Genomic DNA, 17,142 nt, shown 5'->3' with positions numbered 1-17,142 from the left:
TCCCTACCAGACCCATCAAGGGGGGTCAGGGACACCGGGGGTTGTAGCGCAGAAGATTGGCAAGGGAAAGGCGGCTGCTTCTAAGGGCATTAACACCGGCTGCTTATTTTTAAATTCCCTTCCTCGTTGATCCTGGCTTGGCTACTTGGGGCTGTGAAAGTCCAGTCTCCGTGGGCTTTATTGCTGTCAAGGGAGCCACACACAGGAACCTGCTTTGTGCCAAGTCAGTCAATGGGCCATCGAGCTCAGCCGCTGACCCAGGCCGGCAGCAGCCCCAAAGGCCTCCCTAGCAAAACCAGGTATGGCACTTTAGACCTTATGAACACCGGATCCCTTCTGCCACAGGCCTCTCCTGGCCCCCCCACCCAGGGCAGACTCTCCTCGCTCCACAGGAGAAAGTGGGCCTGGACTGAGCCGTGATTTAATGGGGAACAAACAAGCATTTCTGAGTTTAGACGCTTGGGAATTCTGCGTCGTTATGGCTTGCTTGCAGAAACGGGCGATTTCTGCAAACATAATGTCACTCGTTTACCAATGGAGTGAAGTTACGCGAAAGGAGATTCTGACTAAACGTCAGGAGGAACTTTCTGACGGCAGGAGCTGTTCAACAGTGGACCAGACTCTCTGGGAAGGAGGTGGTCTCTCCTTCACTGGGGGGCTTTAAAAAGAGGCGGGGGGCCGTCAGGGCTTCTTTAGCAGAGTTCCCCATGTTGCAGTGGGGCTGGATTAGATGAACTTTAGGAGTCCCCGAAGTCTAGAGTTCTAGGATTCTATTGCACAATTAGTAGGTTAAATAGCAGTGGCTGCCCCAACAATTTAGAGAGTCACTTCCTTCTTTATGCCTTAGACATCTAGCGAAAGACTTTTGATGTGTGACTAAAAAATGAAGCTGTTTCGTTTCTGAGCTTCAACATTTGGTGAATGACCCCAAAATGTGTTGAGATAACAAAGCAGATTCAGCGCATTGGATTTAGGATGCCAGGCATTTTCCAGGGCCTGTGGACAGGTGAGATTGGGAGACACAGGTAGCTGGTGCGAATGCTCCGCCCCCCACCAGGTAAAAGACACACCTGCAGCCACCTCTGCGGAGATGCATGCTTGAGCTTGTCGGCCCCACCCAAGGCAGCTCTTGGAAGGCAGAGTTTGGGAGCCGGGTGGCTGCCTGGGAGCCAGAGCTCAGGGAAAATGGGCCCAACCTGCCCCCGCTAAAAAAGCCATCCCATAATGAGCCTCGGCTGAGTCATCACCTCCTCCAGCATCTAGAAATGGCCAAGGAGCAAGAGGGGAAGGAAGACAAAGCACGCGAATGCGCTTCCTCCTGTTGCGTTTTCGACTGAGGCCATTTAAAAACAGCATTGCCACAGGAAACCCACAAAGCAGGATCCGGCCGCAAGAGAAATCTCCCTTTGGTTTCGAGCAAGCGCTATTCGGAAGCATTGCTGGCTGAAGCTGTGGGGAAGGGGCTTGGCTATCATTGCTGGCAGCCGTCAATCACTCCCCCCCCCTCCCAGGATCTGCCATTTGGGGCAGGGAAGAGAAGGGCAGGCAGGGTCATCTAGCCCCCATCCTTCCTCCCAAAACGCAGAGGACAGCAAGAGGGGGAGGAAAGAGGGAGAGAAGCTGCAGAGCCAGGCGAGCACCCCCCCCCCCCAGGTGCCTCCAGAGACAGACGCAAAACTCCAGTCCCCTTAGAAAAATAAGTTTTAATCGTGGGCCCCGGCCCAGAGACGCGGGTGCAGCCCAGAAGTGGTTTTTCTTTCACCAGTGATTCAGATCCCTTCGTCAAGACTGACCGAGAACTAAGGCTGAGAGAGGTGGTCCCGTTAGGGGTGCAAGGGGGGAGAGGGAGGCAGGTGTCACCCTGCTCCCCAAAGGCAGTGCAAAAACCCCACAGGCAGTGCTGGGGAGGGAGGGGAGGGCTGCCCCAGGAGGAGGAGGAGGAGGAAGAGGGGGCCCGGCGGACCCCACCCCAACCCCCAGGGCAGCCTGGAAGCCCAGGAGAGCGGCCGGCAGGGCGGAGGGTGCGGAGAGTCCTTGTGCCTCCCCAGCGCCTGGCAATGGGGGGCAAGCGGCCCTGCGGGAGGTCCCAGCTGCCACCTTGGCACAGGGGGTGCGGGCGCACGGAGGACGCAGTTCCCCTCGGAGGCGGAAGAGGGCGCCACGAGGCGAGGGCTAGAAGGGCTGCCCCGTGATGAAGCGCTGGAACATGTTGAAGGCGGGTCTTGGGCGGTCCGAAGGCACCATGTGACCTGCTCCCTGTGGGTCGGAGATGGGAGAACATGGCAGGGTTATAAATAATAATAATAACAATAAATTTTTATTTATACCCCACCTCCCCAGCCAAGACCAGGCTCAGGGCAGCTAACACCCAATATAAAAACAACTGATTGAAATTCAGCTTTAAAAAACAAGATTAACATTAAAATATTAAAATGCAGCCTCGTTTCAGTGGAAACGCAATCAAAAACTTTTGGGGATGAAAACGTCAAGTCTTCACCAAGGCTAACTATCCAGACTGGTCCTACATGAGCCAGAAAAAAGCCAGGGAAGTCCCCAAATAAGGAGTTCCATCACAAAAGGAGAAAGGAAAAAGGAAAGAGGGGGTTAGGGGTGGCCAAAGGGTTTCCAGGGGGCAGAAACGATGCCCTGGCCGGGAGTCCAGCCACAGACACACCTGGACCACTTACCTTGACGGTGAGGAAGGAGATGTTGGTGTACTCCTTCACGAAGCCGGCAATCTGGTCCTGCCCGTTCTCATCGGTGTAGATCCAGGGCCGCCGGGCCACTTGCACCTGCCAAGCAGAGACCCTGTTCTCAGAACCAGAAGGGACCCCCAGGGACATCTAGTCCAGCCCCCTGCAAGGCAGGAATCGCACCTCAGGAATCCCTGGCGGATGCCCACCCAACCTCTGCTTTAATAATAAAAAATAAATGTTTATTTATACCCTGTCCTTCCCGGTTCAGAAAACCGGGCTCAGGGCGGCTAACAACAAAGTTAAAACACTTAATTGATGCAACAAAAAACACCATAAAATACAGTATAAAACGGGAATAACAATAAATTCAGAAATCAGTTTAGGGGGGAAATCCATCCAATAAACATTAGATGATCACCAAGGTTAGCTGGCTAAGTTAGTCCTATTTGGGCCAGTGAGAAGAATTAGCCGTGGGATCCCAGAGCGGGTGATCTTCCTAAAAAGGGGAGGGGGAGCGAAGGAAGGGGAATAAAAGATCAGGCTAAGTTCAAATGGAAAGCCAGGCAGAATAGCTCTGTCTTACAGGCCCTGCAGAAGGAGGTTAAATCCTGCAGAGCCCTCATGAGACAGAGCTTTCCACCAGGTCGGAGCCATCACTGAGAAGGCCCTGGCCCTGGTGGAGGATAGTCTGACTTCCTTAGGGCCCGGGACCTCTCAACTATGGTTGTTCATGGACCTTAAAATCCTCCAAGGAAGGAGAGTCCTCAGACCACCATCAGATGGAGTCCGCTCTTACTGTCTTAGGCGAAAAGCTGGCTGGGGGTTAAGCGTGGTTCTTGCCAGCTTCTTGGTGGTGCTGAGGTTAAATTAAAACCAGCCGGCTTCCTCAAAACATGCAAGGAGGAGCTCAGCATTTCGCGGCTCACTTCTCCCATGTGGGAAAGCAGAACCGAAAGAGAAAACGTGGAACAGAAAGCAAGTGCAAAGCCTCTCGCCCCTCCGTCCCTGGAAACAGACTGGGCTAGAGCAACATTTGAATGTTTGGGTGAACAGGAGGAAAGAGGAACAAAGTATTCCCCCCACAAAATATGGGAGCTGGCAGCCCCCAGCTTTCCAAGTTCTTCCATTCCTGGTTTCCCAATTAGGGTCTGTAAGAACTTGAGGAGAGCCTGCCGGATCAGACCGCTGGGGCCCCACCCAGTCCAGCACCCTGTCCTCACTGTGGGACATGGGTGCCAACTATAGGGGGCCCTGGGGGCCCAGGCACCCACAGCGCAGGGTGGGAGTCACGTTGGAGGTCTTGCGAGGCTCGGAGACCACGTCCCAGGCCCTGCCAGGCACCGTGAAGCCATGACGTCACATTAAGGCGCAGGTGGTGCCATTGGGTACCCAAACCGGGGCCCAAGTTGGTGGCCCTGCTGTGGGAAACCAGCAAGAGCAGGATCCCTGCACCAGAGCCCCTCTTCCCTCCTGTGGTTTCCAGCATCTGCCTGGAGGCAGTCGGAGGATGGATGGCGGCTAATGGACTGAGGCTGAATCCTGACAAAACAGAAGTACTGTCTTTGGAGGACAGGGGGCGGGTGGTTGTGGGGGACTCCCTGGTCCTGAATGGGGCAACTGTGCCCCTGAAGGACCAGGTGCACAGCCTGGGAGTCATTTTGGACTCAGCTGTCCATGGGGGCGCAGGTCAATTCTGTATCCAGGGCAGCTGTTTATCAGCTCCATCTGGTACGCAGGATGAGACCCTACCTGCCCGCGGACTGTCTCACCAGAGTGGTGCATGCTCTTGTTATCTCCCGCTTGGACTACTGCAATGCGCTCTACGTGGGGCTACCTTTGAAGGTGACTTGGAAACTACAACTAATCCAGAATGCAGCAGCTAGACTGGTGACTGGGGGCGGCCGCCAAGACCACATAACACCGGTCTTGAAAGACCTACATTGGCTCCCAGTACGCTTCCAAGCACAATTCAAAGTGTTGGTGCTGACCCTGAAAGCCCTAAACGGCCTCCAGTATACCTGAAGGAGCTTCTCCACCCCTATCGTTCTGCCCGGACGCTGAGGTCCAGTGCCGAGGGCCTTCTGGCGGTTCGCTCACTGTGAGAAGCAAAGCTACAGGGAACCAGGCAGAGGGCCTTCTCGGTGGTGGCACCCGCCCTTTGGAATGCCCTCCCTTCAGATGTGAAGGAAATAAGCAGCTATCTTATCTTTAAAAGACATCTGAAGGCAGCCCTGTTTAGGGAAGTTTTTAATATTTAACGCTGTATTGTTTTTAGCACTCAATTGGGAGTCGCCCAGAGTGGCTGGGGAGACTCAGCCAGATGGGTGGAGTATAAATAATAAATTATTATTATTATTCAGATATCTAATCCTTGTTTAAAGCCATCCAGGTTGGTGTCCTGTGGCAGTGAGTTCCACAGTGTGACAAGGCACTGTGGGAAGGACATCGTGGTTCACTGCAGAAGCGGCTGAGGCATTTCCCAGGAGGCACACACCTGACTCAGCCTCAGTCCGACCCAGTCTCCAGGGAGCAGTGGCCAGACGTCACCCCCCCCACCCTCCAGAAAGATGGGGAGTTCACACCAAGGGAACTCCAGCCCTGCAAACTGGCTCCCTCCTTTCCAAAGGCTCTGGATGCCTAGTTTCCATCAGAACCTGCAGGTGGAGGAAGCGCCCCAGGACCTTCTGATCTTCTTCTGTCCTTCAGCAGCCCTGGAGGGAAGGGGTCCCGCTGAAAGGCATAGGGGCCCGTGGGTGGCACCCTTCTCCAAGCAGCCCCCCACGGCTCCTGGCTCAACCCACCTTCTGGCGCAAGGAGTCCACGAACCACTCGTCCCCCAGGAAGTTGCAGGCCATGTCTACGTCGCCGTTGTAGATCAGGATGCGGTATTTCTGAGGGCAGGAGGGCCAGTCTGGAGTTAGTGGAGGCCACTGGTGCTCTCTGGGGCAGCCCCCCAGGTCCTGAGGAGGGGTCCCAAGGGCCTAGCAGTCCAACCCCCTGCAATGGAGAAACCCCACAGGGGGCTCCCTCCCTCCACCTCCATGGACTCACCATGGTGCCAAGCAGTTTCAGGTACTGGTCGTTCATCGTCATGTAGATGCGCTTGTAACCCCGGCTGACGGGGAAGCTGGAGGGGGGGGGCAAGGAGCGTTAGGAGGGGTGGGGTGAAGCTGCGCAGTCCCAGGCCAGGTCAAGGCCTCCTCCCCTCCAGAGGCCACCTTTGTGCCGTCCCCCCCACCTGTCCTCTCTCACCTGCACATCTGCCATTCCGGGGCATCGTCCTTAACGTGCAAGGCCTTGCGCACCTGGGGGTCGTTCATGTAGGTGGTGGGGGACGAGGTGTTGATGCAGGGGGGGTCCAGGCGAGCCTTGTTACTTGCGACCGGCAAGGTGAGTAGGAACTGGGGCAGAGGGGGGGGGGCGAACACATTTCAAAGTAAGTATGCTGAAGGTGCCAGCAGCTGCTCTGGTTGCTAGAAGCAGCCCTTTGACAAGGAGTCAGCAAACTTTTTCAGCAGGGGGCCAGTCCACTGTCCCTCAGACCTTGTGGGGGGCCGGACTATATTTTGGAGAAAAAAAATAACGAATTCCTATGCCCCACAAATAACCCAGAGATGCCTTTTAAATAAAAGGACACATTCTACTCAACTTTCTTTTTTCTTTCTCCTCCTGTGATGAGGCTGCATTTTAATATTTTAATGTTTCCATATTTTAATGTTGTATTTTAATCTTGTTTTTAAGTTGTATTCATTCAACTTGTTTTTATTATTGCTTGCTAGCCGCCCTGAGCCCGGCCTTGGCTGGGGAGGGCAGGGTATAAATAAAAATTATTATTATTATTATTTAAAAACACACTGATTCCCGGACCACCCGCAGACCGGATTTAGAAGGCGATTGGGCTGGATCCGGCCCCCGGGCCTTAGTTTGCCTACCCATGCCTTTGATCCTCCCCGCCAAGACGACATAAGTCTTTCCATGCTCAGGTCTGCTAGGCCACTGGCGGAAGCGACGGCTGAGGGAGGGGGGCGATTTTGTGGTGGTAGCGGATACAGGTGTCCTCTCACGAGCCCCCCCCCCCCAGTTCTCTCTCTCTCTCTTCTGGGTCTGCCCAACTGGAAAGCATTGGGCTGGGCCTATTGCCCCCTCTGCCTCTACACTCGAGGAGAGAGCCTGACGCCAAGCAGAACTGGAGACGGAATGGCCCCCCCCCAACCTCTAGAGAGCTGCTCTCACCTCCCTCCAAGAGGAACGAAGTGGCTGCCGAATGAAGTTGTTGCCCAGGTCGTAGCTGACCAGCATCCCATCATTGTACCTGGAAGCCAAAGAAGGGTCCCGCTTAGTCTCACTGGAGAGCCAGAAGGGTTCCCCAAGGGTCATCCAGCCCAACCCCCTCCCACGCAGGGACCACCGCTGAAGAATCCCGGAGCTTCAGCTCTTGCCTGACGTTCTGGCACCTCCTGCCCCTCTCACCCACCCAGGGCAGGGCAGCGGGCGCTGGAGTTGGGCGTGGCTTATAAGGCAGTCTCTGCATCTCACTGGGGAGTGATCCTGCCAGCAGCCAAGCCTACCTGTAGCTTCCAGGCACTCCGCCAGCACACGGGGCATACAGGTTGTAGATGTTGAGGCCGGACTCGTCCACAATACGGATCACCTCCGCCATCTGCAACGAGACACAGGGAAATGCAAGGCTCCAGCCAGGAGGAAATGGAGAGAGAGAGAGGGGGGGGGGCCCAGCCCCACTCCTCTGCCCAGGCAGTGCCCCACAAGTGGGTTCGGGGGCAGGGAGAGATGCCCTAGCCAGCTGCTCTCCACTCACCCCAAGAGTGCAGTTCAGGTTCTTGTTGTCATGGAAGTTGCACTTCCCGCCAGAGCAGCACGAGGCCTGCAGGTCTGACCAGAGCCTGCAGGGAGAGGCAGAACCATCATCACACCAAAGCCCTGGGCTTGGCCACGCCCCCCCCAGCCAAAGCAGACCCCCGTTTCTCCCCTTCCACTCCCTCCCCCCCACTGCCCATCTTCTCCATCAAAGAACTTAATTCTATCAATTTTTCACAATGCAGAAACATAAACTGTTGTCCTTCCGGCATCACATATTTGCACCGCGCATTCGCCACGACTAAAATGTTCCAAGTGTGCTCTTATCTCTGCATTTAGGAACTTAATTGCTGAGCTAGACTTTCTGAAGATCTGTTTGTGCAGCAGGCAGTGGGAAATCGCTTCCACGCTCCCCGATGTAAGAAACACGAGGGAAGTTCCTTTTGCCACCTTTGCGTGGCAAACAAGTCTTTCTGATAAGGCCCAATTGAACAGTAATTCAGACTGCCCTCTTCTGCAGCTAAGGACGCAGCCCCCACCCCAAGACAGCGGATTCTCACCTGCTCCCCAAGAGGCCGTGGTAGTAGGCGAAGTAAACCAGGGAGTTGTCATTGGTCTCGTAGGAGGAGAGCCCGTTGCCCACTGCGATTCCCTGGAAAACACAGGCACAGCCCCATCAGCGAGGAAGCCCCCTTGGCACCCGAGCGAGAAGGGGCTGCCGCCACAAAACGTGGCATGTTTCTCTTACATTTGGAAAGCTGAGCTCTCCTTTGCTCTGCTGCCGTGGAAAACGTGTTGATGTATATTCCCCAACAGAGAGCTTATAGTGTTAAAACCACAGAATCATAGCGCTGGATGGGAGCCGAGGGTCATCTAGTCCAACCCCCTGGAAAATGCCCCCACCCAACTCTGTTTATGACCCTCCAGGGCAGGAGAGTCCACTGTCTTCCCAGGGAGTCCGTTCCACTGCCCAACAACTCTTCCCATCATTAAGTTCTTCAGAAAGCAGGAGAAAACAAGCTTGCTCCCTGGGCTGTTGTGAAAGGAGCCACAAGGTCTTGGGAAGATGCGAGTGAAGTAATTTCCGCTGAGTTTCTGGCCCTGACGCTCCTTCCTCTGAGCCTGGGATCTCCCTTCTTGCTTGCCCAACCAGGCTGTTGCTTAGTTACCTGATGGCAACTCTGCCTTCTTTGTGACTTAATTTCCACAGGCGTGTCAAGGTGAGAAAATGCCTCTGCGATTTACAGGCCTGCCGCCTCCACTTTTTGTGGCTTCCCCAGCGGCTGCTGAGGCTCTGACCCAGCCAAAGCTGCCTTAAACATCACAACCGTTGCCATGAACTGAACCGCCCAGAGATTCCACTGGGTACCCTCAAATCCCAGCGGTCTGGGAGTCAAACCTTTGTGCGCTTCTCTCCGCCCTCGTCCCCAAAGCTAAAGCAGCTTCTAGAATCAAAATCACGTGACTGTAGGGTTGGAAGGGACCCCCCCAAGGCCATCCAGCCCAACCCCCTGTGATGCAGGGATCTCAGCTCAAGCATCCCTGACAGATGGCCCTCCAAGCTCTGCTTAAAAACCTCCGAGGAAGGCGAGGCGCCACATTCCGAGGGAGTCCGTTCTCGTTTCTCTGGAAGGAGCTGCCAGCTGAGACTGGTTCCTCCGGAGCTCCTGGGGCAGGTGAAGCAGGCGGCCTTTGAGGAGCCTCTGCACGCGGCTGCCACCCATGACTCTTTCGAGCGCGGGCTCAGCGCCAGGATCTTGAAATCCTCCAGAGCAGGTGAGTGGCAGCCGCCTCCTTTGTCAGGCAGAGGATGCAGAGCCCCCGATCCCCAGCCCAGCCCTTGGTCCTCCTCCTCCTCCTCCCCCTAGAGGACCCTGCAGACACACACCTTCAAGTTGAGGCTGGGGTCCTGCATGACCCACTGCGCCAGCGTGGGGATGTAGATTCCGCCATAGCTCTCCCCGGCGAGGAAGAGGTCCTTGCTGCTGTATTCCGGATAGAGGCGCAAGAACTCCTTCAGGGCCAGGTAGTTCACGCGAGCCACCTGCCGGGGGGAGGGGCAAAGTGAGCGCACGGCAGGTAAGGGAACGGAAGCCCCCAGGGCCCCCCTCCCAGTCCACCATACGCACCTCGGTGTCGTTGGTCCGGTAGTCTTGGCTATCGGAGTAGGAGTAGCCCACCCCAACGGGGGACTCCAAGTACAGGATGTGGGCCAGCTGAAAGAGACGGGGGCAGCAAGTCACTTTTCACCCACCAGGGGGCGACCTACACCTGGTGCCCTCAAGCGCTTGGCTTCATTCATTTCCCTGCACCTTTTCCCTCCCAGGAGCTCAAGGCAGTGTCCAGGATTCTCCCCCTCCTCATTTTATTCCCACAACCACCCTGTGAGGCGGCACTGACTGGTCACAGCCAATGGGCTGCATGTGGCCAAGCGGGGATTCAAACCCTGGACTGCCGGGTCCTGTTCCGACACTCCAGCCGCCACGCCAGACTGGCTCTCCAGCTGCCCAGAGCCAGGCAACGGGATCCTTTGCTGCCACTGCCCTTTCAGAAAGAGCCAGGAATTCTATTTTGATTCCCAGCAAGCATTTCTTAGGGACCCCCTTGAGGGATGGGGGAGGAAGGAGGCCTCACCTTGTTCCAGGCATAGTTGTTGTATCCCAGAGTGGATCCATCAGGCTGAATCTGCCAAGGGAGGGAGAAGGGGCTGTTATTGCGACACAAGGCAAGGGGATTCCCTCTCCGGTGACCCAAATCGCAGCAGATCCTTATTGCAAGGCTCTGTGCGGAGCAGGCCTGGGCAGATCAGGAGGCAGCCGGCCTCACGGTGAGAAAGTTCACACATTCAGGTTTCGAATCTGAGTCACCTCATGGTGCATCATCCCAATTAACTTCCAATTCAGATTATTTATTTTGCAAAGGGAGCTGACAGGCCCTTATTTGCGATGAGTGATACTGGAAAACAATTGCACTTCCAGGCTCTCAAGAGATTATCCTCCTCGTCACAAGCCGAGCGCAGGCGGGTGGCTGATCTCATAAACGCTGATTGAGTTCTCGTCACCCACGGCTGGCGTGCACCTTCCCACCCTGAAAGCGCCACAGCTTGGAGAACAAGGAACCGCTAGGCCAGTTGTGGCATCAACCTCAAAGATGCAGCCAAGGCCACAAACCTGGACAGCTTTACAAGAGGATTAGCCAATTTCTTAAGAGGCAAATAAGGCTGGCAATAGCTACTAGTCAGGATAGCTATATGGAATCTCCCCTGTGCGTTTCAAAGGAGCCTGCCTGAAACCCTCCAGGGATCCTTGGATCGGGACCGTTTAAACACATTATTACCCCACTCTGTGGAATTCGATCCGCTATGTTTTAGCTGTACAAGCACTAAAACATTCAGGAACCAAACTGCTGTTTCGGTGTGGCCCGAACAGGAGCAGTCACCGTTCAGAGAAAGAGGTCAGAATAGGCCAATATTTGGCTGGGCTGTCTCTGGATCGAGCGACTTTTCTGTTTTCGGTTCTCAGAGTTCTTAACCCGGCTCAAGACTGTCCTCTGAACTAGCCGGATGTTTAACTGAGAATCACAAGTCAGTCCGCCATTTGAAAAACGAGACTTTAGAGATGCCTTGGTCCCAAATGGCAACTAGACATTCCATTGGGACGACGGCAACCTTGGTTTAAGGAGCCATTTGGGGCCACCTTATATATATATATATCTGAATTTCTAACTCCGGTCAGGAGCAACAGGCCTCTGCAAACCAGGCGCTGGAGGCTGTGTTGCACTGTGGCCCTCCTTGCGGGCTTCTCAGGGGGGCCCGGTTGGCCCCTGGGAAAACAGGATGCTGGGCTCCGGGGCCCCTTTGGCCGGATCCCACGGAACTCTTCTAAATTATTGCTATTGAGAAAGATGTTAATCGACCAAGTAAATTTTATGTGAAAATAGTTTTGGAAAACTGCTACAATGATTTATACGGAAACTCAGCCAGGGGGACTCGAGGAAGGCACCCAGGAATGTTAAGAAAGCGGAATTATTACAGTTAGGATGTTTTCTTTCTATTTGTTTGTAATAAATGTGGATAGCTAATAAAAAATTTTTGAAATAAATTATTGCCATCGACTGTATCAAATCCATATGCTGCTGCTCTCCCTCCCCCCCCCCCCCAGGAACTCAAGGCAGCAATCACATCTCCAAAAGCAATTTCAACAGAAATGCAGATTTCCATGCCTGGCTCTCTCCCGCCTTGGCACAGCAAATGCCCAGAGCTTCCCCACTTGCTCCAGAGGAAAGGGATCTCCTGCCCACCAGATCCCGCCCCCCCTCCATCAGTCCTGGATACTGACCGTGAAGGGCCCATGCTCTGTCAGGAGGCCGGCGATGGAGCTGCAGCCGGGCCCGCCATTCAGCCACAGCACGAGGGGCTTGTCTGCGTCGCCTTTGCCCTGCGCCTCCACGAACCTGCAAGGGAGGCGGAAGGAGGTGAGCAGCCCCAGGCAGAGCTGTCAAACTCCCCTTTTTTGGTGGGAAATCCCCTTAGTCCAGCGCTGTTTCCCGCTGCTATCCTGGATTGTTAGATACAGTGGGACCTCGGGTTAAGTACTTAACTCGTTCCGGAGGTCTGTTCTTAACCTAAAGCACCACTTTAGCTAATGGGGCCTCCCGCTGACGCTGCACCTCCAGAGCATGATTTCTGTTCTCATCCTGAAGCCAAGTTCTGAACCTGAAGCACTATTTCTGGGCTAGCGGAGTCTGTAACCTGAAGTGTCTGTAACCTGAGGTACCACTGTATCCCGTAGACTGTCCCCGGGACAGGTGAGGCTGTGGATCCCTTCTTTTTGCGGCTGCGGATCCTTTCTTTTCCAATCTGGAAGCTGACAGCTCTGGCCCCGCGGGACCCAGGTGCGAGCCCCCCTCCCCGCCCCCCCCCCGCCTACCAGTAGTGGAGGTGCTTGTCGCTCTCGGCGTCCAGGTAGCCCGAGTAGTGCTTGAAGGCGGGCTGCTTGGCCAGCCCCGGCAGGTAAGTGACCTCGTGCCCGGCGGGCGCCGCTTGGCCAGCGCCGCAGAGGAGCAGCAGCAGCGACAGCAGCAGCGGAGAGGCAGCAGCAGCATCAGCGCGGCGAGGCGGCATCTGCGAGGAGAGAGAGAGAGATCAGACCCTGCAAGCGGGACCCCTCGAGGGCATCCAGCCGGACCCGCCCGCCCGCCCTCCCTCGCTTGCTTGCCTTGGCTCGACTGGGGCCGCGCGCGCGTGACCCGCGCTCATATGGCCCGGGCGGGTCACCTGACGACACGGAAGAGAGGGGCGGGGCCCCAGGGACGGGCGGCCAATCGGAGCCACGCAGCGCCCCCTCCCTCCCCCCGCCGTCGCGGGGCCGTATTGACCGTACGCGACGCGCCCTCGCTACCGTAATCTCCTGCGCGACAGAAACAGGAAGAAGAAGAAGAAGGTGGTTTATTATTTACAAAATTATTATTATTATTATTAGCTACATCGCCGACCCCCTGACAGAGCAAGGGCCCTTCACGGTCAGCATTATTATTATTAGTTTAATTCTTATTCATTGCATTATATATATTTTTTAAAAGTATTTATTATTAAAATAACTCAGCATTAATACACACATATTGCCAATATACAAGCATACAAACATACATTTCATACAATCCTTAAAAATGTTCAAACATACCTGCACTCAATCCCACAGATAATTATAATTATATTATATATATATTTTTAATTACTTATTTTTTATTATTATTATCAGTGCTTTTTTCTGGGGGGACGCAGGGGGACACATACCCCTAAACATTTTATAAATCTTTGTACTTTTGTCCATTTACTGTACTTACTGGTACTTATTTATTTATTTTTATTTTTTATTTACAACATAGTCCACAACAACTCATACAGACAAACAAACAAACAAACAAGCCCACCCACCACCATTGACAATTTCATTCTCAAAATTAAACTCCTATCCCCTTACACAAAGAAAGCATAACCTAAAAATACAATTCCTTTATCCTCTCAATGGCCTCCTTGTTTACTTCTTGTGTACTGTTTCTTTTATTTCTGATTACTAGAATTTTTCCTAATTATGACTTTAAAAACCTCAGTCTCCTGTATTCCCTTTCCCCCGATTTGAACTATAAAATGATGATTTTCTAGACTCAAAATGAGAGCATCCCTAAACATTTATATATATATATATTAGAAAAAAGCACTATTATTATTATGATTTATTCAACTTATACGCCACCCTATACCCGGAGGTCTCAGGGTGATCACAACATGTAAAATCAAACCGAAAGCAGTAACCCTGTGTTGGCCAAACTTGGGTGCACATGCCCATCATCTGAATGGCAATGCCCATCAACTTGGGGTGGGGCTCAAATATTTTATTGGGGGCCCTGAAGGGACCTCAGCCCCTCGGAGTTGGCTGCTCTGGTCGATGGAATCTGACTCGGCCGAAGGCAGCTTCCTGCATGTTCCTAATATGCTGGGATGGCAGGGTGAGCAACACAGGGGGCGCTGTTGCCCTCCTTCCTCCTTGGGGGGCATCTGGGTGGCTCCTAGGAGAAGCAGGCCATGGGACCTGCTATTGGGCCACTTGTCAGATGCAGCAGACCCCTTACGGGTAGTTTGTTTCCTTTTTAGTAATATATATGGAACAACTGGTTGGTTCAAACTTGGGAAAGGAGTACGGCAAGGCTGTATATTGTCTCCCTGCTTATTTAACTCATATGCAGAATTCATCATGCGAAAGGCTGGGCTGGATGAATCCCAAGCCGGAATTAAGATCTCCGGAAGAATTATCAACAACCTCAGATATGCAGATGACACAACCTTGATGGCAGAAAGTGAGGAGGAATTAAAGAACCTTTTAATGAGGGTGAAAGAGGAGAGCGCAAAATATGGTCTGAAGCTCAACATCAAAAAAACGAAGGTCACGGCCACTGGGCCCATCACCTCCTGGCAAATAGAAGGGGAAGAAATGGAGGCAGTGAGAGATTTTACTTTCTTGGGCTCCATGATCACTGCAGATGGTGACAGAAGCCACGGAATTAAAAGACACCTGCTTCTGGGGAGAAAAGCAATGACAAACCTAGATAGCATCTTAAAAAGCAGAGACATCACCTTGCCAACAAAGGTCCGTATAGTTAAAGCTATGGTTTTCCCAGTAGTGATGTATGGAAGTGAGAGCTGGACCATAAAGAAGGCTGATCGCCAAAGAATGGATGCTTTTGAATTCTGGTGCTGGAGGAGCATGGACCAGAGCAGGCCAGGCCCTCCTGTCTTCCACTGCCTCCCACAGTTTGGTCAAACTCATGCTGGTAGCTTCGAGAACACTGTCCAACCATCTTGTCCTCTGTCGTCCCCTTCTCCTTGTGCCCTCCATCTTTCCCAACATCAGGGTCTTTTCCAGGGAGTCTTCTCTTCTCATGAGGTGGCCAAAGTCTTGGAGCCTCAGCTTCAGGATCTGTCCTTCCAGTGAGCACTCAGGGCTGATTTCCTTCAGAATGGAGAGGTTGGATCTTCTTGCAGTCCATGGGACTCTCAAGAGTCTCCTCCAGCACCAGAATTCAAAAGCATCCATTCTTCGGCGATCAGCCTTCTTGATGGTCCAGCTCTCACTTCCATACATCACTACTGGGAAAATCAGAGCTTTAACTATACGGGCCTTTGTTGGCAAGGTGATGTCTCTGCCAGGGATCTACAGGTATTTTAATATTTTGTTGGAAGCCTCCCAGAGTGGATGGGGAAGCCCAGCCAGATGGGCGGGGTATAAATATATTATTATTATTATTATTATTATTATTATTATTATTATTATTATTATTATTATTATTATTATTAACTGGTGGGACAAGCCTGAACAGAATGGCTGAGGATTCAAGAAAATGCCCAGACCTTCCTTGGGGAGCAGGCCAGCCGTCTCAACTGACTTCAGCTGTCTGAGAGCAGGTGGAAGGAAGGTAGGTTTTTAGGGAAGGACGTTTGTGGCTTAAACCCCAAGTGTGATGTCAGTTTCCCCGTTGGGTCACAAGCAGCTGATCCCTGTTGTGCAAGCGTCACCCTCCAGATGCAAATGTCGCCATTTCAGGGAGCATCTTCTCCACCCACACAAGAAGCACCTGCTGTTCTTTGAAGAGTCACTTCCTCCTCTGGGCACAGAACTCAAGTCACAAGGTCCCCCGGGGGGGGGGGGGACACGGGATTGTGATGGGGAGACTGGCCAGGCCAGTTGTGGTGCCCAAAGGCTTGCTGGGCCAATGGCCCGTTGCCTCAGGCCATCTGCTGAAAGGATACTCATCCTTGCAGAAGCTCATCCCCATCATGACAACGCCTGTCAGTTTACCAGGTTCCACAGCTCTTTGCCCCCCAACTCTGAGTCATCCATGGCTGATTCTGGGGAGAGTGGCTCATGGACTGCTCACCAGGCGCCTGGTGCGCCAGAGGATTGGCGTAAGAACTGGAGGGCATCAGAAGAGACTGCTGATCAGGCCAGGGGCCCAGGCAGTCCAGCACCCTGTTCTCACAGGCGCCGGCCAGAGGTCTATTATCGGAAGCCTGCAAGCAGGATCCAAGCACCAGAGCAAAAGGAAAAGAAGGTTTTCAGCCATTGTAAAGGAAATACGCCAGAATCTGGCCAGACGCTGTTTCTGGTGGCTGAATCCCAGAAATGTAGGGGGAAGTCCTTTCGTGGGGCAACTCTTCCTCAAGGGTCATCTAGTCCAACCCCCTGCAATGCCAGAACCACAGGGAAAGCATCCCTGGCAGATGGCCACCCAACCCCTGCTTAAAAATCAGGGACCCCACTTCTTGTTAAACTTGTGGTCTCCAAAGACACCCCCCCCCCAAATTCTTTCCTACTGCTTGAAACAGGTGCTCCCCCCAGCCTGTATTTATGCGTCGGAGGATTCCTGAGTGCAGAACCTAAGCTTTGATTGTCCCTATCGATATTCATTTTCTTCATTTAAGTCTTCCTTCCCTCCCTCCTCTGAGCTCTTCAGGCAGCACGATAAGCTGGGCTTTGGCAAGGGACTCCGAGGGAGGAGGATCCCTTGCAAGCCAGACTCTTGTGAAACCATTCAAACTCAGGACACAAGGGAGAAACATGCCAGGAGGAAGGCACGCTTGGCAAATCCACAGCATGATCAGCTCCTGTCCGGAAACCAATGTCCCCACTGTGGAAGGACGTGTGGGTCCAGAATTGGCCTCCACAGTCACTTACGGACTCATTGTTAAGACCGCGTTTATGGAAGACAATCTTACTTGGCTACGAGGGATCGCCAAAGAATAATGTGTGTTCCTGCTAAACCTCTCCTCTCTTCTGCAACAGCTGCTGCTGTTATACGATACAATAATCTTTATTTTCATTGTCCCATACAGAACAACGAAATTGAAAAATCAACATCAGACATTCAAAAACCAACAAGCTATCCCAGCTATCCCAACCTGGCTAGCCCCCTAAAAACTCTGATACCCCATAATTAAGTACAATATGCTCCCATAGAGACTACCTTACACTGCGTTTAAAACCAAAATTGCATTTGGATAGAAACTGTTTCTCAGGCAGCTAATCCTAGTCTTTATAACCCTGTACCTTCTTCCAGAAGGCAGAAGCTGAAAGAG

General features: G+C 53.1%; 2 protein-coding genes across 2 annotated transcripts in view; both read right to left on the bottom strand.

Moving 5' to 3' along the window:
• The window catches only part of PCIF1 (phosphorylated CTD interacting factor 1), a 144,664-nt gene that overhangs the window by 42,372 nt on the left and 85,150 nt on the right, over positions 1-17,142 (bottom strand). The gene's annotated exons all lie outside the window — the stretch shown is intronic.
• Positions 1,684-12,648, bottom strand: CTSA (cathepsin A). The gene is made up of 14 exons (XM_082227692.1): positions 12,440-12,648; positions 11,849-11,963; positions 10,146-10,196; positions 9,641-9,727; positions 9,400-9,555; positions 8,072-8,163; positions 7,513-7,597; positions 7,265-7,356; positions 6,930-7,008; positions 5,949-6,097; positions 5,748-5,823; positions 5,498-5,587; positions 2,688-2,792; positions 1,684-2,256 (listed from the first exon to the last, which is right to left on the bottom strand). The coding sequence occupies exons 1-14, from the start codon at positions 12,631-12,633 to the stop codon at positions 2,173-2,175; spliced, it is 1,455 nt and encodes a 484-aa protein (XP_082083818.1). The 5' UTR covers positions 12,634-12,648; the 3' UTR covers positions 1,684-2,172.

This window comes from Podarcis vaucheri (genome assembly GCF_965113315.1).
Source record: "Podarcis vaucheri genome assembly, chromosome: 6".
NCBI lineage: Eukaryota > Metazoa > Chordata > Lepidosauria > Squamata > Lacertidae > Podarcis > Podarcis vaucheri.
Note: the sequence above shows the minus strand (reverse complement) of the source record. Positions and strands in the feature narration are given on the sequence as shown.